General features: G+C 49.9%; 1 protein-coding gene across 2 annotated transcripts; it reads right to left on the minus strand.

The window, feature by feature from the left end:
* Positions 1-1,456: 1,456 nt before the first annotated feature.
* On the minus strand, positions 1,457-24,584 carry USF2 (upstream transcription factor 2, c-fos interacting). 2 transcript variants are annotated; one of them, XM_082231895.1, is made up of 10 exons: positions 24,085-24,584; positions 15,248-15,294; positions 13,394-13,566; positions 11,953-12,072; positions 9,182-9,335; positions 7,448-7,535; positions 6,756-6,814; positions 4,311-4,405; positions 3,922-4,050; positions 1,457-3,218 (listed from the first exon to the last, which is right to left on the minus strand). In XM_082231895.1, exons 1-10 carry the CDS (start codon positions 24,135-24,137, stop codon positions 3,129-3,131), a joined length of 1,008 nt encoding a protein of 335 aa, XP_082088021.1. In that variant the 5' UTR covers positions 24,138-24,584; the 3' UTR covers positions 1,457-3,128. The 2 variants fall into 2 exon arrangements, with proteins under 2 accessions (XP_082088021.1, XP_082088022.1); XM_082231896.1 differs by having other exon boundaries at positions 13,451-13,566; positions 24,085-24,579.
* Positions 24,585-26,554: the final 1,970 nt, after the last annotated feature.

Below are 26,554 nucleotides of genomic sequence, written 5' to 3' on the forward strand. Positions count from 1 at the left end.
GAAATGCTAGACTGGAAGAGCCCAAGGTCCTTTCCAACTTAAAGAGGATTCTAGTTCTGTATTAAAAGGGAGACATGCTATGTTTATCCAGCTGTTCTAGGGGAGAGTTGAAAAGCCCAATGCCCTCTATACATTGTTGGACTCCCACAGTACCTTCTGCTCCAACCAGAGGATGCCCAGAAACCAGGGATTCTACAACTTGTGATCCAACAGCAATTGGAGGGAGACAGGTTCCCCCAACCTTTTCTAGGAGCAAAGACAGGCTTGTAGTGGTGAGTCCAGATCTATGCAGACTGCATTGGGTCCCAAGCTAGATCACAGGGGCCATGCACAGCCCTATGTGCCAGCCTGTGGGAACCTGTGGTCCTTCAGCTATTTTTGGACTCAAAGGACTCCCATCAGGCCCAGCCAGCATGGTCAGGGGTCCTGAGCATCCCAGGAACGGGATGTGTGGAGGATGCCAGCTCTCTCCCCTTGCTGGGGCTTCTTGCAGAAGTGCCATGCAACAACCACTCCCCTACTCGAAGAGCGGCACCATTTAGCAGGATACAACTTTGCATCTTCTACCCAACGTACAGGGCCAATGCCATGTTTGCCTTCGAAACAGCGGCGCAAATCTCTCAAACTTCTGAACTTACACAGCAGCAATGCTTCTGAATGCCAGTTCCTGGAAACCACAGAAGAGGAGACCATGCTTGTGCTCTTAATTCTGCTTGCTGGGTTTCTCCCAGGCACCTTGGCTGGTCAACTAGGAGAGAAGGATGCTCACACTTCATTGTATCCCTGGGGATACAGGGCACCACAAACTCTGGACAGGAAGTTGTGGGGATTTGTCTCAATGAGCCTGCAGCTGGAAAAGGCCTAATGGACCAAAGCTATAACTGTAGGGAGGTCTAGGGGGCACTAGTCGCCCGAGTGTGTCTTTAGCCAACGGCTCACAATGATTATGTGGCATAGAGGTATTAGGACTGTGGGAAGCCATCTCATTTGGTGGGTGACCCTGGGCCAGCCGCCATCTCTCGGCTTAACCTATCGCACAGAGTTCTTGTGGCAGAAGGCGATGCCATCCCCTCAGAGATTCTTGGGAGAAAGTATGGTGTAGTGGTTAGTGTTTTAGGCCGAGACCTGGGAGATCAGAATTCCAGTCCCAACTCGGCTGCAAAGTCCACAGGGTGACACTGGGCTGCTCCCTCTCACACGGGATTGTTGTGAGGATGGAAGAGGGAGAGGCAGAACTATGTAAAGCACCTTGCACTTCCCCTGGAAGAAAGGAGGGATATAAATGCAACAAATAAACAACATATTAAGATCGTCCGTCCCCCCCACGGTTGCTACTGCAACTGAGCTGAAAACCCCTGGTTGTCAAACTGGGGTCTTTGGGTGCAAGAAAAGGGAACCGCCAAACAATTTCATTCTGTCCCCGCACGTAGCCACAAACACCGTCAAACCACAAAACGATTTGATACAATATTATTTCTGTGCAGGTTTTTTCTCTTTTCCTTTTATATATAAACAGAATTTCTTCCTATTTTCCAACGATCAAACTCTGCAAGCCAACTTTTTTTTTCCTTTTTTGATATACCATTTGTTTCCCCCAACCCCTGCGATTTAACCTCTCTTCATCTCTTCCTCCTCACATTCATAGAGGGTTGGAGCAAGACTGATATTTGGGTACAAACATTACCACAAATCCAGTTACAATCCTGGACATATGTAATTTTTTTCTCCAGGAGGGCTGGTATATAGAGATATAAAATGAAACAAACAAAAAAAATCAAACCTAAGGAACTTGCTATTACAATAATAATATTTTATAATTTTTAGGAACCATTTATCTTCTTTTCTTAAAAAAAATTCTGTGTGAAAGCAGGGGGCGGGGTAGGAAACCCAAAATATAGGAGATTGCTTCTTTTCTTAAAAAAACAAAACCCATCTCCTGATTATTATTATTTTCTTAACCTGAAATCTAAAACACTGCTGAAGTTTAATTAAAAAATTATATAATATCAAAAAACACACACAAAAGCAACCCTGTTGTCAAGTCAATCCACCACTAAAAAAAACCTCTTTCTAATGGCCTGGGTTTCAGCTATCATACAAACACCGTACCTCTATACAAACGCGCTTGGGAACTAATAAAATAAGAGATTACTTACAAGAAAGAAAAAAGGAAAGAAGGAAGGAAGGAAGGAAAGAGAAAGAAGGAAGGAAATAAAGGGATGGAGGGAGGGAAGGAAGGAAGGGAGACAGTAGTAAGATTTAGGACTGAACTCCGTTGTGCCTTAATCATTATTATTTTACAAGTTTTGGAGTGGTGGGAAAACAGAGGGGTAGAGTTAGTGGACATGGCCGGAGAGGTAAAACTGAACTGCAACCTCCCCCTGGTTCATGGCACAAGGCTCCCTCCATAAAATAAGCCGTTGGCCTGACTGCAAGTCCAATTCCAACTAACCTGCTACTGAGTTTCACCTGAAGAGCATTCATTCCAGGGCACCTCAAAGGCAGGGGTGGGGTGTCTACTTAACCTGCGGATCGTGTCCAAACCGCAGGGGGGGGGGTCAACCTCACCCACTCTTGGGCTAGCAGCCAACCCTAAGAAACCCAAACCCCTACTCTTTTTTCCCCATGGGGCCAAATCAACATGATGGGAGGCTTCGAACCGGCAAGAAGGTCAGAAGAAAGAAGATAGAATCCGATAGCTTTTGAAACAGCCCATCTCAGAGGAGGGGGGAATGTCCCCACCCCACAGATCCAGTGGGGAAAAGGGGAGGCAAGTGGAAACTGGCTAACCTGTGTTAAAAATCTACTATAAAAAAATGCATCTTTTGTCTGTTTAATCTTAACGTATCCTAAGGAGCGGAAGGAAGTCAGGAGGGGAAGACAACAGGAAGTGAGATTGGGGGGAGAAGGCTGGCGTGGCTGGGCTGACGAGCCCCTTGATCAGGCTCTTCCACCCCCCACTCCCCGGATTTTTTGCCGCTCCCCTCGGTTTACCCCCAACGTGAGGGGAACGGAGGCAACGTTCGTTCAGAGCAGAGGGGGTTCTCTGTACAAAAGGATGAGTAGAACTGGAGGCTGAGATCCTGTGTAAAGAGGCAGTGGCAAAGTGGGCAGCTGGGGGGGGGGCGCTACTGCCCAGGGGCATCTCCCACAATCTCGATCCCATGTTGCTGCAGCTGTGCTCTGAGAAGGGCGTTTTCATTCTTCAGCTCCTCAATCTGTGGGGCGCGGGGGGGGGGGGAGATAAGAGAGGTAATTAGTTTTTTTAAAAAAAAAAGTTTACACAGTGGTACCTTGATTCTCAAATGCCTTGGTACTCAAACAACTTGGAACCCAAACACTGCAAACCTGGAAGTGTCCCAGTTTGCGAACTTACTTCGTAAGCCGAACGTGCTTCGTATTGAGTATTACGTTTCCATTTTGAGTGCCACACTTCTGTTTTGAGTGTTACGCTGAGGCCTGTCTGTTTTTGCTATTTATTTTGCATTTTTGCTGCACTTTTTGTTTTGTTTTTGTGACTGTGGAACCCAGTTCAGCTACTGATTGACTGGTTGTGTGACTGCAGTACATTGTTTATTGCTTTCAATTTATGAATCAATGGTCTCGTTTGATAGTAAAATTCATGTTAAACCGCTGTTTTAGGGGTTGTCTTTAAAAGTCTGGAACGGATTAATCTATTTTGCATGACTTTCTATGGGAGAGTGCACCTTGGTTTTGGAACGCTTTGGTTTCGAACGGACCTTCGGAACAGATTAAGTTCGAGAACCACTGTATACCACTTTCCCCCTCCAAGGAGGTCATGTCAAGGTGGTGCGCATCGCGTCCCCCATTTTATCATCACAACAACCCTGTGAGTAGGCTAGGCCATCTCAGCAATGGGTCTTTGTTACTGGGGAGGGCAGGTTTGGAGGGCTCAGGTACCTGTTGCCGTAACAAGTCGTTATCCATCTGCAGCCGCTCAGCTTCTTTGAAAGTCTCTTGCATGTGCTGGTTCGTCTGGCGCAGTTCACGGATATAGTCGCAGGCTTTAGACAGAATGCCTCCTTTACTCTGTGGGGACACACAGAACACATTTCCTAAATGCCATGATCAGAACAGGTAAAATTGCCCACTGTAACAGAATCTGACAGCCGGGGGGTGGGGTGGGGTGGGGTGGGGGACAGAGGGCATTACATCCCCCTTGAACAGCCTGTCCCAATATAAACTGTACCAAGAAGAATGAGCCTGCCACCCGCAGCAGTAGCTAGTGACTCCTCCCAAACCAACAACACCCCCCCGGCATTCATGTCCTGCCCAGAAGTTGCCCTCACCGCCCCCGTCTTGCTGTTGTCTGTATTGCAGTCTGGAATGATTTTCGACAGCTGGACAATCCAGTTGTTGATTTTGTCCCGCCTCCTTCGTTCAACTAGACAGGGGGAGGCAAAGAGAAAACAGAGAACTGATTAGACAAGGGAATTTTTCTAAAAAAAGCAAACAGTGGTACCTTGGTTCTCAAATGCCTTGGTTCTCAAACAACTTGGCACCCAAACACTGCAAACCTGGAAGTGCCCCGGTTTGCAAACTTTCTTCGGAAGCCGAACGTGCTCCGTTTTGAGTGTTACGCTTCCATTTTGAGTGCCATGCTTCTGTTTTGAGTGTTACGCTGAGATCTGTTTGTTTTTGCTATTTATTTTGCTTTTTTTGGTGACTGTGTGGAACCCATTTCAGCTACTGATTGATTGATTGTGTGACTGCAGTACATTGTTTATTGTTTTCATTTTATGGATCAATGGTCTCGTGAGATAGTAAACTTCATGTTAAATTGCTGCTTTAGGGGTTGTTTTTTAAAAAGTCTGGAACGGATTAACCCATTTTGCACTACTTTCTATGGGAAAGCGCGCCTTGGTTTTGGAACGCTTTGGTTTTGGAACAGACTACCAGAATAGATTGAGTTTGAGAACCAAGGTACTACTGTACCTTTCTGGAATCATTGCCACCCCCTTCGCCCCCCAAAAAAAATAAATCAGGGGCCACAGCAAATCACCCAACCCAATCAAAGGAGAAGAGAGCTTTGGAAGCGCACCTCAGGGCAGCTGAAATCCAACCTTACAACACATCCAAAATTATTATAATTATTAAGCCACAAGCCACAGCTGGGCTGCAGGCTACAAGGTTCCCCACCGCCAGGTGAAATCCTGTGAGTTGGGGATGATGCTGGGGATGATGATCATTCCTGACCCTTGGGCCATATTGATAGGGGCTGGTGAAAGTTGTAGACCGAAGCCTATGGAGGGTACCAGCTTGGTTGGGGTGTTTGGGTGGAAATGGCACCTCCATGGAGAACTGAGCTAACTCAAATCCGCCACAGTTATTAGCGGGTGCTTGTGAAGAGCATCAGGCCCTGGTAATGAAGGAAGCGTGGGTGAGGAGAGGCACAGCTTTGATGGGAAGTAAGAACAACTGATTGGTTCCAAATTGGGAGAGGAGTACGGCAAGGCTGTATATTGTCTCCCTGCTTATTTAACTTATATGCAGAATTCATCATGCGAAAGGCTGGGCTGGATGAATCCCAAGCCGGAATTAAGATTGCCGGAAGAAATATCAACAACCTCAGATATGCAGATGACACAACCTTGATGGCAGAAAGTGAAGAGGAATTAAAGAACCTTTTAATGAGGGTGAAAGAGGAGAGCGCAAAATATGGTCTGAAGCTCAACATCAAAAAAACGAAGATCATGGCCACTGGGCCCATCACCTCCTGGCAAATAGATGGGGAAGAAATGGAGGCAGTGAGAGATTTTACTTTCTTGGGCTCCATGATCAGTGCAGATGGTGACAGCAGTCACGAAATTAAAAGACGCCTGCTCCTTGGGAGAAAGGCGATGGCAAACCTAGACAACATCTTAAAAAGCAGAGACATCACCTTGCCAACAAAGGTCCGTATAGTAAAAGCCATGGTTTTCCCAGTAGTGATGTATGGAAGTGAGAGCTGGACCATAAAGAAGGCTGATCGCCGAAGAATTGATGCTTTTGAATTATGGTGCTGGAGGAGACTCTTGAGAGTCCCATGGACTGCAAGAAGATCAAACCTCTCCATTCTGAAGGAAATCAGCCCTGAGTGCTCACTGGAAGGACAGATCGTGAAGCTGAGGCTCCAATACTTTGGCCACCTCATGAGAAGAGAGGACTCCCTGGAAAAGACCCTGATGTTGGGAAAGATGGAGGGCACAAGGAGAAGGGGACGACAGAGAATGAGATGGTTGGATGGTGTTCTTGAAGCTACTAGCATGAGTTTGATCAAACTGCGGGAGGCAGTGGAGGACAGAAGTGCCTGGCGTGCTCTGGTCCAAGAGTCGGACACGACTAAACGACTAAACAACAACAACAAAGAAAAACAGGGAACCGCCCCCCTTAAAAGCACCCTGCTACAAAAAATTAAGCTTTAAACGTTCCGGGGGAGGCTGCTGGCAGTGTGGCTGTCCCTGCAAGAACGAAACAGAGGCTTATTTGATTTGGAGGGTGCAAGAGCAGCTCACTTCATGCTGGCAGGGCGCCATTTTATTCATCTTGAGAGACCACCTTCACACCCCCACCCAATAAACAGGTATGGGGCAGCAGTAGCATTGCAGTTAGAAAAGTGGAGGGAGAGGAGAGTGAAAACCCTCTCCTCAGGTTCTATGGCCCAGGAGGGCAAGAAATCCCAGAACGACCTGAATGTGGTGTTTGATTTTTATTTTTTACAGGGATGGTTCGGGCTGTTCGACTGTTCTGCGCACCTTCGTTGTGCTGGGCTCGTCTCCTCTCGTCCCGCGGCGTTCGCGTCCCGTCCATTTTCCTAGGTTTTCAAAGCAAAGGCATGGGAGGGGGGAAATCAGGAGGGGGACAGGGAAGGGGGCACAGAACCTGCTCACGTCTCGGAAGCAGAGGTGCCAGGATGCAAATATGAAAGGGGCAAGGAAAACACTCCAAATCTCCCTTCCCATCAGCAGAGCGTGGGCCATGGAACAATGCACCGCCCCCTGCCCTTTAAAAGGGGTGCAAACATACTTTCTGGGGTCCTTTAAGTACAGCTGCATCCCAAAGTCCCAGCTTCAGTCCTTAGAATCTCCAGTTAAGACTGGGAGAAACTCTTGCCCCAAACCCAACAGCAGTGCTTCTCAAACTTGGGTCCCCGGCTGCTGGTGGACTACAACTCCCATCACCCCCTGCTCGCTGGGAATGATGGGAGTTGTAGTCCAGGAACAGATGGACTACAGTTTGAGAAGCACTGCCTGCCCAGTGCAGGCAGTACTGTGCTGGATGGACTGACTCAGCGTAACACAGCTTCCAATTCTCTTAGTTTGGCTCCCTGGCTCCCCGCTTCCTTGGCCCTTTGGGAACAGCCATCATTGGGGGTCAGGGAGCTAGACAGCCGTGCTCCTGACTCGTCAACCCTCCCTCTTTGTTCCCTTCCTGGAGCCATACATACGGGGAATAGGGGTGGGTTCGGGGGGCGATGGTACGTTGCGTCCCTGTCTGCAGCACGTCCTGCGGGGTCATCATCACGTAGAATTGGCCTACGGGGAGCAACACAGAAGAGAAATTAAGCTTGCTATTTTGAAAGGAACAGGGGACGAGCACCCAGTATATGCTGCCTTGAGCTCAATGAAAGGAAGGTGTAGTGGTTCAGTGTTGGACTAGGGCCGGGGAGATCTGGATTCGAATCCCCACTCAGCCATGAAGCTCACTTAGGCCAGTCACATTTTCTCGGCCTAACCTTCCTCACGGGGTCAAAGATTCGGAGAGTTGGACGGGACCCCGAGGGTCCTTTATTCCAACCCCCTGCAATGCAGGAATTCAAAATGAAATACTTTATTGTCACTTGTACAACATGTATACAGTGAGATTACACAAGCACCCCCCACTCAGCTCTCTTAGTCTTAATTCCCCTCGTTGACTGACGCACACCCACCAAACCCGAAAGTCAGTTGCCCTGTTGTTATCTTTTCATTCAGCAGCCTAACAGCCCATGGATAGAAGCTGTTCTTTACCCTGTTGGTGCGACTAAGCATGCTTCTATATCTTCTGCCTGAGGGCAGGAGATCAAGAAAGTGCCGGCCAGGGCGTGAATCATCCCTGAGAATTTTCCTCACTCTCCTGAGGCAACCTTCTTCTGCTATTTCATCCGGAGGATTCACGGGACAGCCCATAATATCTTGTGCTGTATTCACCACCCTCTGTAGGCACTTCCTATCAGTCAATGTCAAACCAGCGTACCACACCGGGATGCAGTATGAAAGGACACTTTCTGTTGTTGACCGGTAGAAGGAGATCATCAAATGTTGATTGACATCGTTCCTTCGCAATATTCTGAGGAGATGGAGTCCCTGTTGGGCTTTCCTAACCACCTGGGTTGTATTTATTTTCCAAGTAAGGTCTTCATCGAGATAAATCCCTAGGAATTTAAAGGAAGAGGCTCTCTCCACACAGCCCTCCCTGGTGTACAGCGAGGCTAGTTCTCCTCTCTTCCTCCGAAAGTCCAACACCATCTCCTTTGTCTTGCTGATATTAAGGTGCAAGTTGTTCCGTAGGCACCATGTAGATATTATGTTGTGTTGTGATGTTATTATATATATGAATCTCAACTAAAGCATCCATGACAAAGGACCATCCAATCTCTGTTTAAAATCTCCCCACTGTCGAACAGCTCTTCTTGTGTTTAGCCGGAATTGCCCTTCTTGTAACATGAAGCCATTGGTTCGGGCCCTGCCCTCCTCCAGAGCAGCAGAAAACAAACTTGCTCCATCTCCCATGTGACAGCCCTTGAGATATTTGAAGATGGCTTCAAATATAGTCATGGCAAGGATAACGTGAGGAGAGGGAGAGCCTTGTACGACCACCTCGAAAGGTGTTGGGAGTTGTAGGGCGACCCCCTATTCTCCTCAGAGCTACATTCCCTGGATTGTTAAACTCTGGGAATTCTAGCTTGGGGGGGGGAGATGGGGTCCTCCTAAAACCTTCTCAGCACCGTTCCCAAACCAGAATCTTTGTGGGAAGCCATGGCTGTTAAAAGTGGTACAATCCTGCTTTAAATGGATGGTGTGGATGGGTCCCGGGTCTGTGGAGATGGCCCCTGTGCAAATTGCCCCTTGTGGACCAGACTTCAGGATCCCGCTCCGGAAAGAAGAGGGGAGAGATGGCTCGGGCCTTCTCACTTCCCTACCTCCGGCCTGCGTCAGCGACTGATCTGTCGTCTGCACCGACACCGCTGTGGCGTCCCCCACCGTGGAGGCAGGGAAGTACGCAAACCGGGCCTCGCCGCTGACGGCGTCTGTGGCCGGGCTCCCGCCATTGCTGAAGGGGTTCTGGATCACAGCCTGGAAAGAAGAGACGGAAGAAAGCTAAAACCATTCATCCAAAGATCTCAGGGTAGGCCGCAGAAAAAACACACCAGCCACACAGGTAATAAAAGCAAGAACAAGAACAAAACAGACACCCCTCTCACAACACATTTACCGTATTTTTCGCTCTATAGGATGCACTTTTTCCCCTCCAAAAATGAAGGGGAAATGTGTGTGCATCCTAGGGAGCGAATGCAGGCTTTCGCTGAAGCCTGGAGAGCAAGAGGGGTTGGTGCCAACTGCCGCTGCGCTCCCCGGGCTTCAGGCAGCTATCTGCAAGCCTTCTGAGCCTGGTGGGAGTTCCCGCCAGGCTCAGAAGGCTTGCGGATAGCTGCCTGTTCTGGGGGCTGGGGTCGGGGGAAGCTCGGGCTTCCCCCGTTCCAGCCCTACGGCTAAAAACAAAGCCCCGCGCAGCTTCTCCCAGCTGGTGAGGCTGCGCGTGGCTAAAGAGGAAGCCAAGACAACTGTCTTTTTTTTTTGGTTAGCTGCTTAGACGTTTTCTCTGTGACCAAGAGGTATATACGCATTATGAGATGAAATAATATAAATGCTTTCATAGATGCAAAAATGAACAAATACATCTATACTCTATGGTTGCAATCCACTCCCTCCCCCACAAGAAACCCGCTCCCCGCTACTCTTAATACATACAAGCTCTTTGGAATATTCTGTATGCAAAGTACATGTTACACCACTGATCTAACTTATAACCATAGAAAGCTGCCTTATACCACACCGGCTATTGGTTTATGTAGCTCAATATTTCTGCACTGACTGGCAGAAGCACTGCTGACTTGGCCCAGTACAGTGATACCTCGGGTTAAGAACTTATTTGTTCTGGAGGTCTGTTCTTAACCTGAAACTGTTCTTAACCTGAGGTACCACTTTAGCTAATGGGGTCTCCTGCCGCCGCGCAATTTCTGTTCTCATCCTGAAGCAAAGTTCTTAACCCGAGGTACTATTTCTGGGTTAGCGGAGTCTGTAACCTGAAGCGTCTGTAACCTGAGGTAACACTGTATACCTGATGGAGCGTCTCCACCCCCATCATTCAGCCCGGACACTGAGGTCCAGCTCCGAGGGCCTTCTGGCGGTTCCCTCCCTGCAATAAGTGAGGTTACAGGGAACCAGGCAAAGGGCCTTCTTGGTAGCGGTGCCCGCCCTGTGGAACACCCTCCCATCAGATGTCAAGGAAATAAAAAACTATCTGACTTTTAGAAGACATCTGAAGGCAGTCCTGTTTAGGCAAGTTTTTAATGTTTGATGTTTTATTGTGATTATTATTATTATTATTATTATTATTATTATTATTATCATCATCATCTCTCTCATCCCAATCTGGAGCTGCCAGGGATTGAACCAGGAAAGCAAAGCAGATGTTCTACCACTAAGCCCTGCTAACATTTTTGTAGTTGTACTGTTTTAAAGTGCTGATGAGCCACTGAGTACATTCCTTGGGATTATGGGCCAAGGCAGGTGGCTACAGATTTCCGTATAAAAACACAGGCGTGCAGGAAAGGCTTTTTGGTTTGGGGCACTGGGGAGATACCAGTAGCTGCGTCCTGCCACCAGTTGCCGAACTATATCCTAATGCAAATGGGAGAGAGCGCACAAGCCGCAGAACGAGGATTCACTGGGACGCGCCAGGTTTGCACTGCCCTCTTGTGGTCAATGAGTGGGAAATCTTTCCAAAATAATAAAAAGTAGGCCAGTCCTGGGGAATTTAAAAGGAATTTTGATTATTTGAGGCAAGTGATAAGGGCTGTCATGTTAAATCTTCACCCAGGAAAGCTAAACACAGGACATACGGAGTCAAGGGGCTGAGGAGGAGGGAGCTGGAAACGTTGGAGAAGCAGAAGGAGGATTTTTGGGGGTGTGAGAAGGAGAAGTATGACACGAGAGATCAGTTCAGCTCTCTGGAGAGGAGAGATCTACAGTGGTACCTCGGGTTAAGTACTTAATTCGTTCTGGAGGTCCGTTCTTAACCTGAAACTGTTCTTAACCTGAGGTACCACTTTAGCTAATGGGGCCTCCTGCTGCCACTGTGCCGCCACTGCGCAATTTCTGTTCTCATCCTGAAGCAAAGTTCTTAACCCGAGGTACTATTTCTGGGTTAGTGGAGTCTGTAACCTGAAGCATCTGTAACCTGAGGTACCAACTGTATTCCTCCCCCAGGAACCCATTGCACAGGGAGGGAAAGGGGGAAAAACTTGCTCGCTTTGGTCTCTCCACCCCCGTTCAAATGCAACCTTCAGCAAATTCCCCCCAAAGAAATGTGGACCTCAACAGACATCAGTTATCCTTATGTAGCCAAAATGGAGGCATGGAGTCACAAGAACAGAGGTTATCAGCCGGCAGGTGAGGAACCCACTGTTTTCAGAAGAACAGCAACCTAATAAAGCACTCCTATCTGTTAATAAGGGATCATCTGTGTCCTATGTTAATGAGCTATCTGACACACACAGCTCTTACTGTGAAGTATGCTGACTCGAGCAACAACTTGATTGATGGACTGAACTGGATGGAAGGAGTACGCATCACTAAAAAGCAAGGCATCTGGTGCCACCTTGGGGCCCCAATAAAGCTTCTCTCTCACCTGAGCAACAGCTTGCTGGCCACTGGTGAAAGCTGCCGTCGAGACCACGCTGACTGCCCCCGTCGCATCTGTCTGTCCATCCAGCTGACTGTCCGTCACCTGAACGACTCTATATGTCACCTGGCAGCGAGGAAGCAAAATAGCAAGTCAGTCTTCCGGCAGAATTTGACAAGGGGGAAGACAGTCCCACAGAGAAGTCAAATGAAAGCATGTCTGTATTGCGACCATTCCTGGTGTGCAACGAGGGTCCTCAGCTGGAGAAACAGTAAGATGGAGAACGGTACCGAATATAGCATCCCAGAGTATTTCAGTGGTCGATATCCAACTATCAAATCCTGCCAGCGCAAGGATTTACACTTGTGCAACAGTACATCCTTCCTGCTTCCACCACCTTGCCTCCTAAGCCTGTTCTGGGTTTCCCCCAGCCCTCCCGAGTAGACTTGAGGAGGGTGTGGCCTGTGAGGTGGGGTGGAAGTTCTGCTGTTCCAGTGGAAATCCTTGCGCTGTTGGGACTCATAATCTGGACACTGGCCAAACTAAACGACAGCAAAAAACAACAACACACAAATACAATTTTCTAGTTCTTAAGGTTATGGCAACATCTGCTAAAATCTCTGTAAGCCAGAGGAGATTTACTCAAGAGGAGAAACACACTGCTACAAGCCCTTCAGGGATTCTCCTGGGTGATAATAAATGAAGAAGACCAACCGTTTCCTCACGTGAAAGCAAGCACAGAATTCTGCATACAGAAAGTTAGTATGTCAGGGAAAGTGGAACCATTGCTTGAGAGCTACCAGGGGTGTGTGTGTGGGGGGGTGTCCCCACCTTTTGTGATGCGGGTTTGTCCCCCATCTTTCGTAATAGTTCTTCTTGGAATGTTACTGAGGCATATAACTGAGACACTTTCATTTCCCAAAATGTGAGAGGCAACAAGGGGATCATCTGTCTTGGGCCTCGTCCTCACCAACAGGGAGGAACTGACTGGCGAATTTAGAAGTACTGGGAACCTTGGGAGGAAGTGATGATGTCCTTCTGGTCTTCACGATACAGAGGCAAGGGGTGTCTGTCTGTCATGGATGCTTTAGTTGAGATTCCTGCATTGCAGGGTGTTGGACTGTCGGGGTTCCTCCAAACTCTGCAATTTTACGAGTCTGTGATTTGGCTAAACTGGAGTGGAGGGGTTGAGAATAAACGGTTGGAGCTTGTGGGTTTTATAGGGACCCCCCCCCACCCCACTCCAATAATGTGGGCAATGCTGCGACTAGACATTTGGGGAATATATTCAATCATGCAATGACACGCACAAACCCCCCCCCCCCCGATAATGAAATGGTGCGGTCCCACGAGCGCCACACCATGTGACTCCTCGGAATGTGACGACTGGCCAGTCGGCAGCGGGAAGCCGCCCAGGGGCCAATGCCCTTGCGCCTGAAGCTCTTACCCCTTCCGCCGTACCCACGCAGTTAAAAGCCAAGCTCCCTGACGAGGGGTCTGCTACCTGTCCTCCATTGTTCTCTGTGCGGAACTGGTACTGGATATTATGGTCTGTGAAGGCTGCTTGCTGGACGCTGGCGATGGCCACTGCAGTCTGCTCATCCGCATTTGTGCCGTCTCCTGGGAGAGAGAGAAAGGAAATTGATTACTGCCAGCTTTGGGCCACTCCCTACCGGCACACCAGCCTCATTGACACAGGTGTTGTCGTTGCTGCTGCAGGGGTTTGCCAGCCTTTTCGGGGCTAACAGGCACATTTGTGACCTGGAATGGGCCTTCTCAGTGGTGGCTCCCCAACTGCGGAATGTCACCCCCCTGGCGACATCAGGATTAACCTTTAAGTGCCAAAGGTGTTCCTGTTTACCCAAACATAATTGGGGTCACAGGGTATGATTATATCCCAGCCTGCATCAGTGCTCATCATTTAGTAGGGTGGGTCCTTTTTATGCTATTGAGAGATAAGCACTTTCAGTTCGTTCAGTTAAGGTTCTTTTTATTTTTCTGGTGCTGTTTAAATCTTCTATAGTGTACAATTTTGTACTCATCGCTTCGAGACATTTTTGTGGTAAGAAACAAATCAATCACAGTTTTGGATGGGACCACAAGGGTCATTTAGCCCAACCCATGAATCTTTTCCCCAATGTGGGGCTCAAACTCCCAACCTTGAGATTAAGAGTCTTATGCTCTGCTGACTGAGCTATCCCAGACTTCCTGATAATAATGATATTAATAACATCAGCTGTTGTTGGCATCAACCCTCACGCCACAGCCTATTCTCTTGCCTATAATCAAATGCCTTTTTTGAACCAAACTCGGTGGAGGTGTCACTCTGGCGACTGCAGCTCTGCTTGGTTACTGGGGTGTCCTCCCACAGGGGAAGCCATCAGATTTGGGAGAGGGGGGGTGCAACAGTCCAGGCCACACAACACACTCTTGATCTCAGTCATGTAGTGGGTTTATTTATACAACCTGCCACTCCAGAATTTAAAACCCTGAGCTAGTTTCAACCTCCCTTTCATTTACGTCGTTCTAGAAACCTACATCCTGTCCGCAAAATGTGCCTTAGTGCAGGCTGCTACTTAGCACACAGTCACTACCTTGTGGGAAGGACAGCTATTTTGATAACATTAAATATCCACCAAAGGCCGAGGAGTCTAAACTGTGGAGAATATGAAGGAGCAAAGAGTATGTTCAGGCTGGGCTCATATTACTTCTATGAAGTGACCTCAGACCACCCACGCTCTCAGCTGAATCACAGGGTTGTTGTGATGACAAAAGTGTGTTTGTCTGTGCAAGAGAGAGAGGGGAATCTCTGTGTATGCTTCCCTGAACATCTTGAAGGAAAAGGAGGAGGGAATAACAACAGCAAGGTGGTGGTTGACTGAAACCTCTCTGGGGCAGGGACCTTTATTTCATGCTCACAAAACTCTGTGAAGTGAAAATGCACTAGGACGAACCCTGACGTACGAATGGCAAGAAAGGGTTTGCTTCCCTCCTCTTTCCCTCGCCACACATCTTGTGCATGATGCGCCTGAGTGAAGGACAAGGTGTTAGAAGGGCTCTAGGGCTGTGTGGGTTTGCAGGGGGTCGGGGAGATTTGGGCTTCCAGCTGCCAACACACTGCCCCCGTGGGATCCAGACAGGAGGAGGCCAGAGATTCAGCTTTGTTCACAGACAGACATTTCGTACGCCTTACTTATCGGGCGGTGCCCTGGCGGTAGAAATCCCTCCCCGAGCAGGGGCTACAACTTGCTCACGCAGGTTGGCTGGGCATTTTCTGGGCCAGCCCAGGACCCCTCCTCACCTTCCTGCAGCTCGACTCCCTCTTCACCTTCTTGACCTTTCTCGTGGCTGTAACACAAAGGGAGGTGGGGGAGAGAGAGAAAAGAAAAAGAACTGTCAGCCGAGATAGAATCTAAGCCTGCAGAGGTCAGCTCTGGGCCTTGTTCCCTTCCGAAAGCTCATTCAGAAGAACTGTAGTCCACATTCATCCCATACCTTTATAGCACTATGATAGTACTTTGAACAATCATGGCTTTCCCCAAAGAAATATGGGGAGAATAGTTTATTAAGGGTGCTTTTAGGAGACCCCTAATTCCTTCACAGAGTTACCCATCCCAGAGTAGGTGAAAAAATCAACCCCTCTTCGGGGGAAGCTCTGAAAATCTTAGCTCTGTGGTTGGGGAATGCATGACACCTCTTTATGATTCTTTGGAGAAAGTTGTGACGGTTTAAAGTTGCATGATGCTGCTTTAAATGTCCAGCGCAAATGGGACCAAAGGAAAATGTAGGAGCAAGAATTGTGCTTTTACTCCTGCAAGATTGAATATAACGCCTTTGGCTGTACATGGGGGATGATTCCAAAAAATTCCACGGTTATGTCCCTGTGGAGATGGCAGTACTTAATCGGTGGTGCATGTCCTTCTGGCTTGCACTCTTTATAAAGATTTGAGGAGTGAGGTTATCACCTCTCTATTATTGTCTACTCCGGGTCGCCCAACCACTGTTACAGTGTCCTTTCTCTTGGCAGATGAGCAGGTGACAGCAAAGGTTGCAAGGTTTTTAGCCAGGGCAATCAGAATAAGAGCCATTATTTCACTATTGACCCAAACCCCCAAATGCATTTTATATAATTGACTTTTTACCTTTATCCTCTATAGTATAGTGTATTTTAAAATGAGGTTTCAGAGTTTTTTGGGTTTTTTGAATGTTTTATGTAGTTTTTATGTATTTTATGTAGTTTTGTAGTAGTTTTTCAATTTCATTGTTCTGCATGGGACAATGACAATAAAGATATCGTATATACCGCATTTTGATTATTGCTATGGCTGGTGGCTGATGCAAATAAAGCTTCATTCATTCATTCATTCCCAATTGCAGAATAGAATTGCATAAAATAAAAGGAACAGAATTGCATAAAATAAGAGGAATTCTGTGCAGACGAGACCAACTTTCATTAGCACAAGACGCTCCAGAATTCCACTGCCCTCCATGCAGAATTTTAACACTGCCTGGGCAACAGAATGCCCCTAAAACATCCTCTGCCAAGCTCTTCTCCCACTGATTTAACAGCCCCTGCAAATCTCTCACTGTGCAGAGCCTAGAAACCCAGCCCCGTTCCCTGGAGTGGGCAGCAACACAGCCTCACTTCCTGCTCGCTATCGGTGACAAGGAAGCTTGATATTCAGCCCGCGCATTCCTGAAAGCCAGAGATCCCTGCGCTGATGTCTGCCACGAGGGTTCGGTGTTAATATCCTCTTTTTGCTTTGACGGAGACAGGATAAAGGAAGGCACACACCGCCCGGCCTTGCAGCTACGGAGGCGCTGCAAAGCATTTGGCTATCTTAATTCTTCGTGCTGGCAGAGGGAGATAAGGCTCGTATCTCGGCAGGACGTTGGCGCAGAGCAGGAATGGCACCGAGACGCCAAGGGAAGGTGCCCAACGCAGAGGAGAAAGGCTGGGTTAAAGAGCTCAAAAGCCACCTCCATATCCTTCTTAAGGGTTAGGGTTCAGGGTTGTGTTATAGGTATACCATGGACATGGTCCAGGGAGGTGCTTAGGGGCCAGTGACTCCTAGACCATGGTGTTGTTTTTCCTAGACTCCACATCCCATCAGTCCCCATCAGCATGGCCAACGCTCACTGGAATTTGGAAAGTCAACGAGTGAAACGAAAAGGGTCTACATTGCGGCAGACTCGAGATAGAAGTGTGCGGTGGGCCTCCCTAGGAAGGGAGTGCGAAAACAGTAGTAGGGAACCTGCGACCCTCCAGATCCCATCATCCCCAGCCACAGAGATGATCATGACCACCAGGATCTTGCTGGGATGCCAGAGAGGGCAGAGTCTAGGCCAGGACTAGCCAACAGGGCTCCCTTCAGACACCAACTTCCATCAGCAGTGAAGGACAATGGAGTTGAAGACCAATGACATCTGGAGGGCCAAGCTTGCAGGACCCAAGCTAGCAGGACCAGTGGTCAGGAATAATGGGAACTGTAGTCCCAAAACAGCTGGAGATCCAAGTTTGGGGAACTCTGCTCTAAAGCCTGGGTGAAGGGTAGCCAATGTGGTACCTTCCAGATATTGTGGACTACAGCGCCCATCATCCCTGGCCACTGGCCAGGCTGGCCGGGGCAGATGGGAGTTGGATTCTGCAATGCCTGGAAGCCACCATGGTAGCTAGTCCCAGCCCAGACTCTACCATGGAGAAGGTCCTTTCTGGCAGCCCAGGAATGCAGCTCAGATGGAAAACCCAGGAGATTCTCAAGTAACAGATTTGGCAGTCCTTACTCTCAGATCCCAAGATGCTCTTAGAATGATAGAATTGTGGGGTTGGAAGGGACCCGAGGGTCACCAATATGACTCCCTGTAATGCAGGAATTCCACCCACAACCATCCCATGGTGGGCTCAAACCATCAACCTTCTGGTTAACAGCCAAACACATTGACCCATTGCACCACAGAGGGGGCACAAGCAGAGCTGGGCAAGGGCAGCAGTTAAATCCCCTTCTTCCATAATCACCAGGCACCCAGCTATTGTAAGCTGCTTGTAGGAAGCCTAATACCCGAGGCAAAATGGGTGGGAGATATTTTCTCCACTTATTTGGTGAGAAACTAGCGAGCTCATGCCTTTCAGCGTTTCTAGCCAATGAACAAAGCCACACCAATGACTGGCATTTTATGAAAAGACCTAGACCAGCGGTTCTCAACCTGTGGGTCCCCAGATGTTGTTGGACTACAACTTCCATCATCCCTGAGCTCTGGCCTTGCTAGCTAGGGGTGATGGGAGTTGTAGTTCAACAACATCTAGGTACCCACAGGTTGAGAAAGGCTGATCTAGTCAATAAAGAGGAGTGACACATCCATTGCCCGAATACAAAACTTCTTGGTACATTCAAAAACCTTTTATTTTGGTTCTTCGCCACTGGAGAAGTGATTTGCTGCTAACCATCCCCCTGCCGCCCCAAAACTCCAACTATTATGATATCCAGGAATTCAGTGTAGGTGTTGCAGTGTTGCTACAATGGGTAGCAGGAAAGGCAGGAGTTCTTTTTAATTCTAATTTCCCCACCTGAGCAGGCTGCTGGACCACTCGCCTGATCTAGCAGGCTCTTCACCTGTCCCCCAATTTGCATCCCTCCAGATGTTGCTGGACCATAACTCCCATTACTCCTGTCCACGCCTGCAAGGGCTATTGGGAACTGAGAGTTCAAAACGTTTGGCAGCTGCCATCCTGGAGAAGCTGTCCAGGGGGGTTGGACTAGATGACCCCTGGAGACCCTCTTCCAACTCTACAATTCTGTGATTCTATGAGTCATTTGAGCTTCACTGAGACATCATGGCACCTGGGCCTCTATTCCGCCACCCATCCCTACCCCTGGGGGACCCTGCCTTTCCACTTCTCCCCATCCCCAATATGCTCGGCTGAAAGCATGTAGGGCACACTAGACGCAAGGGTGGTTTTTAAAATTATAATAAAAAAGGATTCCACAATGACTAGAACAGGCACAAAATAGATGGAGCCCTTCGTTTTATTACTGCCTGGTACACAACAGGGTCCTAATTATTCTCACCTCCTGTGGGGATAGCAGCTGAGTTTGGGGAGGTGGCCGGATTGGGGGGCGGGAGGAGAAGCAATGTCTGTGGGTAAGATGTGGGAACTTGAATACAGAAGAGAAAAAGACACTTCTAGTTTACGGGAGGTCTCAATAAAATTGGGTTTATGTGACTGGCACGCACTTCTGGGAAGACCGTTGATGCAGAGCTGACAATGATATTAAGGTCATCTTGACTAGCCATGGAAACTCAGAGACCAGATGTTGGGGGCAAACCACAGGGATTGTTCTCTTTCTGCCCTGCATCAGGACTGACCCTCTAGATGCCCCTGGACTGCAGCTTGAGGCTGCCTGGTGCTGTCCAGGGCCATAGCTAGGGGGTGGTGAGGTGGGCCCCCGCCAGGCACGCAGGTGATTGCCCCCCCCAAAAAAATGGCTAAAAATATGTCCATAAATATTGATTATTGCCTCATAAGAAATGGTTTTTAATAGAGGGTGAATTGAATGGGTGGAGGAGAGGTAGAAAGAAGAGTTGAGTTGTCTGTGGCTAAGGGGATGCAATCTCGACGGTTCTGCCAGGGGTGCAAGATCACCCAGCTCTGGCTCTGGCGCTGTCTAGAGTGCCACAGCCAGGTACGCTCGTCTGGGCCTACAAAGGGGTCCATCAGGTAAGATTTCGCCCAGAGGCCCCCCCCCAACCTGGCCAACCCCTCCCCAATACACTGGGTACTAGAACTCGCAAGACTCTTCATCCCCACCTCCCTTTACTGCCTCCTCAATCTCATAAGCGCAGTCCCTCTCCTTGCTTTCACAGCCTTTTCTGGGAAAGGGACAGTCCTGGGGAAAGGTGACAGGTCAGTTAGAGAGCACATATTCTCCATGCAAACAGTCCCAAGCTCAATCCCTGGCCTCCCCAGATACTTTTAAGGGGAGAGAATGCCTGCCTAAAACCCAAGAGAGCTGCTGCCAGTCAGTGTGGAGCAGATATGCTTCTCAGATGCATTCCACTCTCTATGCGCCAATCCACTGGATCCCATTAAGCCAGGTAAGAACACCCATGGAGGGTGCAAAGTAGGGCTCGTGAGAAGGGTGGCGTTCTGGGGAGAATCCCGAAGAGGGCTGGAAGGAGGCAGTTTCCCTCCCCACCGAGGCCTGAGGCGTCCCCACCCCTGACACTACATAAGCCGCTTCCAATGGTTCTCCTGGCATCACCAACAATCACATGAGATAACTCTGGCATCTCCAGTCAAGTCATGCTCCTCTCTGTTCACAACAGAGCCCACCCCTGCTTAGGAGCTTTCTATATCCTTATTTAAACCCCGGTAAATGCCCCCAATCAATTCCGGGAGTTTAAGAAATGTACCAGCAAAGATGGGAAGGGGAGGAAGAAGAATCTGGGGTAGCAACCCCTGTTACATTTTCTCTTGTGTCTCACCAACAGGGCTAGGGCCTCACCTCTGTTGACGGCGTCTAAGAGATGCCTGCCTGTCTGTTCACCTTCTACCGCTGCCAAGAGCTGAGGAGCACAGAAGTGGCTAACCTGGGTCCCTCCAGGTAAAGGTGGGAGCCTCAAATCCCAGCAGCCTCAGCCAATGTGACCAGCGGTCAAGGATGATGGGAGCTGGGCCTGAGCAACATCTGTACAAATCTGCCAACACTCTGGTCTAGGAGTGGCTAACAGTGTGATTTTTGAGCCTGAAAGTCAGTATGTATATACATGTACGCACACCATCAGCCTTGTAAATAACACCACAAAAATGACAAATCTGCAAATCTGCGCGCGCGCACACACACACACGCCTGACACGGGAGCAAGAATCACCCTGCCGCTCTTTCTCCAGCCCAACTATTCACTTGCATGAAGTTCCATGGATCACCTATGTGCAATTCCTGGTCACCTATGGCAACCACCCTAGTATTTGGCTGAATTATTTCGTGTTATGGCTTTTTTAAAAATCTTACTCTTCCTTCAAGGCTTAGGGAAGTTAATGCAGTCCTTCCCCACTCCACTCTTATCCTCTTCACCGTGCCTTGGGGTAGACTGAGTAGACCAAAAGGGATTGGCCCAAAGGTCACTCAGTGAATTTCGTGACTGAGCGATGATCTGAGCCCAGGTATCTCTCCAGGCCCAGTCTAACGTCCTGAACAACAAACTCAGAAAAGCCGCTTTTCCTCAAGGAAGCTGTTATCCTGCCAGCCTCTGTGCATCTTTCCCCTGGTGTCCCCCCCACCCCGACGCAATATTGTCTGAACGCACATAATGCAGCAAATATTGCTGAAGGCCTATGCCTGGATGGGAGAAAGGTCCAGGAAACTCTATACATACGGGGGGGGGGGGAGAGAGAGAGAGTTCTACTGAAGGAAAGCTCTCTGGGAAGAAGTCATAGGTGTTATAAGGCAAATCAACATATTACATCAGGGATAGGGAGGTGAAGAATATCAACCAATCTATATAGGTCAATTATAAAACAAGTTGTTGAGTATTGGGGAGGGGGAGCATCTCCCCCCCAAAAAAATATGTTTTGGTGCTTTTCTTGGATTTACTAAGCATTAAAAAATACTAATACAGTGGATGCTCGGGTTGTGAACGTGTTCTGTGTGGGATGCACTTTCGCAACCTGTAGTTGCACATCTGCGCACACGCGGGTTTGGATTCTGCGCTTGCAGAAAGCGTGATTTAGCGCTCCTGCATATGCATGACCCCCTGAACCTGGAAATAACCTGTTCCGGTACTTCTGAGTTTCGGCGGGTCCATAACCAGAAACAACGCAACCTGAAGTGTCTGTAACCAGAGGTATGACTGTAATCACCCTACTTGCCATACGTCCGGGTTTTTCTGGACATGTTGCCGTTTCAGCAAAAATCCGCCCAGAATCAGTGGTTCTCAACCTGTGGGTCCCCAGATGTTGTTGGACTACAACTCCCATCATCCCTGAGCTCTGGCCTTGCTAGCTAGGGGTGATGGGAGTTGTAGTTCAACAACATCTGGGGACCCACAGGTTGAGAAAGGCTGGCCCAGATGCCGTTCTGCAGCCAGATTCCCAGATGTGTCCGGAAAAACCTCAATGTATGATGGCAGCCCCAGATAAGGCTGATTTGCATGTGAAGTAGATCAGCAAAGATTTCCGACTCCCAATGGTTTAACAATAGCAACAACAACAAACTAGGCAGATGAAATGAAGAGAGCTTGGATTCCCAGGGTTCATTCAGCGGACCACTCCTTTCCATATGAACCCTCTCCTCACACAGTTCCAACAATCATCTAGGGACTCTACCTTTTTACCCTCCCAAATGCGTTCACCCAGGAGGCAAATTCCAGGATGCCCTTGCTTCTCCCTGAAACAACTCAGTCTTGCAAATTGATTCACAAATATTACTGCCTACAGTAGCTCTTACCAGCCTAACACATAGCTCATGTTAGTCATTTGTGGCATACCCATGGTTAAGCCCCCTCTCTTCTAAATTATGGAACTTTCACTGCCTGGTCACCCGGAATCCAGTTTTGCTCACCATAGGCGAGCGGAGCCATGGGAGGGGAGTGTCAAGGCACAGCACAATTCTGCACCGGCTGTTCTGCCCAACTGCCACAGAGTAGACGGCTCTCCTTGAAGCAGCACTGCAACCCGGAAGGAAACAAAGACTGTTCCTAGGGTGGCCGTCCTCAACCTGGTGCCCCTCCAGATGTTTAGGACTACAACTCCCATCAGCACCAGGCAGCATGATCAATGCTCAGGGAGGACGGCAGCTGCAGTCCCACAAGCGAAGGAGGTCACCAAGTTGGGGAAGGCTGTCCTAACACAGACCGCATTGCACTGCAGTATTTTTGGATTTCCCACCAGGTGTGTATCTTTCTCAAGGAAACGCAGCAGCCAATCCCAGTTCTCCAATAATGTATGCACCATGCACAATGGTCACGAGCGCATGTTGTAGGTGATCAGGTGTTCACACAACACCCCCAGAAACAGCAGCAGATAAACTGGTGTTTGGTCCTCTGTTCGCGGTAAAGGAACCATATTGCTAAGCCCGCAAGGCCTTTTTCTTACTTTGTTCCACCCTTTTACTGAGGCAAGGCTGGGGAACATCTGACCCCTGGGCTGCTGTGATGGAGGACTCCCAGCACCCCTCTCTCCAGCAGCCACAGTCCCAGTAGCCCTCGCTGGGGATGGTGGCTGCTGAAGCCCAAAGCAAGGCTACACATTGCCCATGCCTGCACTAAGGAGCTGGGGGAGGAGAATGAGCAATGCAATGTGTACTCCCCCCCCCCCATTTTAATCCTAACAAACCTGTGATGTAGGGTTAGGCAGCGAGAGCATGCCTGGGGGTGTCACTCCAGAACATTCAGTGCAACGTGGGATTTAACCCCGAGTCTCTAACCACTACAACACACTGCTGGACTCTCAACTTAACACCCTCTCCTCACCCCCATCACTCCCTCTCCTTTGGAGCCCCACAATCGCACCCCCACTTTTTCTGATCACCCTGGCAGCCTCCTGCCTGCTCAGAGTCACTTACCCCCGTTCCCAGCCCTTACCTGCCAATCAGTGTTTTGTGTCCTCCCTCCCCCCACCAAAACATTGAATGCTTCCCCCACCCCCACCCCTCTCCAAATGCACACAAACCCAAGATTTATCTTCCCCTTCCCTCTTGACAATGCATTTCAGATCTTGGACGGTGCGTGTGCGATTGTGGGGTTGTGATTTTTTTTTGGGGGGGGTGTCCCGTTGCTTCTCACCCTACAATGGCACGGAGTCCTCCTGATCACAACCTCTCCTTTCTCTCTCCACGCACACACACTTTCCCTTTTATTCCAGACACCCAGTTCTCAGCCCAGGTCACGTCCCCTGGAATTGCCGTTCTCCCCCACCCTCGTCCCACTTCCCCCGTCCCGGAGAGCCTAAGCTCTGCCTCGTCCTCCATTTTGTTCTCCCCCTCTCTCTCTGCGCCGCTGTTGCCGCCGCCGCAGGAGGATCATGGCTGGTTCCCTCTCCCCTCCCCCACCCTCGCTAGGCCCGAGAAGAGAGGGAAGGCTGGGTGCCGTAGTCCCCCCCGCCCTGCTAAATGGGGGTGTCGTGGGATCATTCCCCCTTACCTGGATGCAGCGGAGGCGGTGGCTGTGTCCAGGCCGGGATCCAGCATGTCCATGGGGGGAGAAGGGAAGGGGGGGGGAAAGGGAGGGGGAGGGAGAGGGGGTGGGGGAAAGACCCCCGCAGCACCAGGGGGAGAAGGGGGCGGGAGGGGAGGAGGGAGGGGACGAAGTTTAAATCTCACGCCGGATGGAGGTAGAGGGGACGCGGAGGAGACACGGGAGCCGAGGCGCTGATCACGGGGACAAACACTCGGGTCATGTGAGGAGGAAAGAGAGCGAGAGATTCTCTCTCTCTCTCCCCTCCTTCCCCAGCTGGGAGCCCGGGACACGTGAGGGGGGAAGAGACGGGAGAGCGTGGGAGCCGGAGGATGCGGATTGAAAGAAAGGGGGGAAAGGATCCGAGGAGCTGCTGCTGCTGCTGCTGCTGCTGCCGATCGAACGTCCGCGGCCTGCTTTGGAACGTCGGCGAGCAAGCAGCGGATGGAACGTTGCAACAATCCGGAGAGGGAGGAGGGGGAGGGGATAGAACGCTGCGACGATCCGGGGCGGGGGAAGAAAGAGGCGGCGGCGGCGGCAGCAGCGGTGGAGGAGGGGTGGAATAGAACGTTGCAAACGAGCCGCCGCGGCGGATAGAACGTTGCGGGGTTCGATCGAACGTTGCGGCAGCGTGGGAAGGCGGTGGGGTGTGTGGGGAAGCGTTCTTTGTTGTTTTAGAACGTTGGGCGATTGCGGGAGAATGTTGCAACGGCGGAGCTGCAAGAAAGGGCTCGCGCGCGGGGGGGTGGGGTGGGGAGTAAGACGGTATCTACGCGCGATCGGATACTTTTAAGATCATAACCCCCCAGCTATTGCGGTCCCCAGGGCGCATGCGTACATGCTAGAGGCAGCTGGGGTGTGCTTGGGACGGGAGTTGTGACAGCTCAAACGGTAGAAGGAGCCCCCTGAATACTACTTGACTGGCGGGGCGGATGTGGGGCTGGAGAGAGAGCAGATAGGAGCCCGGTTCGGTGAACCGCTTAGCTCGGCGCAACAACTCGAAGCTGCGCCTGCAAGGCTGCCATCTCAAGCGCGGTTTGCTAAAAATCAAGGGCCATTGTACTCGATAAGACTTAAGGAGTAAACAAGCGAAGGCTCCGGCTGTGCTGCGTTTCGCCTCCCACCCTTTCCTGCTGCCACTGAGCATGCTCTACTGAGAATATTTGCTCGAGCTTGCCAGCCTGTGGACGCTTAATCTGGGCGCGGGCCACGCTGGACAGAGTCGCAGTTGCTTCCGAGTTAGCAGCCGTGGGGTGGCGGACGCTGTGCGTGTACTCGGAAAGCAGCGCCCACTGCGCTAGGTGCGGGCTTGCTAGCTCCCGGAATCTGGTACCCAGACGCTGTTTTAGTCTACTAAAATGGAATTATCAGCGCAAAAGCCGCGTCTTGACCTACTTTCTACAAATTAATCCGCTGTTACGTTGCGTGAGCAAAACTCTTTTGTCCCAGACCGGAGCGGGGAGGGGTCTCCCCAGAGACTCCTGAATGGCTGCAGGTTCCCCGTCCCTAATTTAAGGCGAGCGTGCACGATCCCATCCACTAAAAAGCGCGCGGGGTGTGTGTGTGTTAACGACGCAGAGAGGCGAGACTTGCTGCTTCTATTTTGCATGTTTACTTGGCAGTCGATTCTGTTAAATTGTAATAAGCCCCTTTTTATAAGGAAGTGGGCGGGCGTGCAGGATTGCAGCTTTCCTTCCAGCGATCTCAGGCGGCTCAGATAGGAGATCCTGTAGCTTGACATCCAGCGAGCCTGGCGATTCAGTTGTCAAAGGGCTACAAAACAACCAGCGGGGTGGGGGTGGGGGTGGGAGGCCTCTCTTGAGCTGTGGTAGGCCAGAAGAAGTCACGCGATTAAGATGCATTTACCAATGAAGGCTTCCGGGGGCGGGCTTACTCTCTTTGAGTGGCAGGAGGAAGGGAATTCTTGTTTGCCTGTTTTCAGGCATGGTGAGAGCCAAATTGTGAGCTGAGGGAAACCCCATGCAAAATTGCATGTCAATCATGTGGGGTGGCGACGGAAATTTGCAAACGGCCAACAGCCCTGCTAACATGAGATTGATGGAAGGGCTAGGGCCACCCTGTGGATATTGTGCTTAGCTGTGCCAATCCATGATGCCAGAGTGAAAGCTCCTAATACAGTGGTACCTCGCAAGACGAATGCCTCGCAAGACGAGAAATGCGCAAGACGAAAGAGTTTTCCGTTTTTTGAGTTGTTCCGCAAGACGAATTTCCCTATGGGCTTGCTTTGCAAGACGAAACGTTTTGCGAGTTCTTGCGAGTTTGTTTCCTTTTCTTAAAGCCGCTAAGCCGTTAATAGCCGCTAAGCCGCTAATAGCCGTGCTTCGCAAGACGAAAAAACCGCAAGACAAAGAGACTCGCGGAACGGATTAATTTCGTCTTGCGAGGCACCACTGTAGCTTGCTGTAAAGTAGACTAA

The sequence above is a fragment of the Podarcis vaucheri genome (assembly GCF_965113315.1).
Source record: "Podarcis vaucheri genome assembly, chromosome: 7".
Classification (NCBI taxonomy): Eukaryota; Metazoa; Chordata; class Lepidosauria; order Squamata; family Lacertidae; genus Podarcis; species Podarcis vaucheri.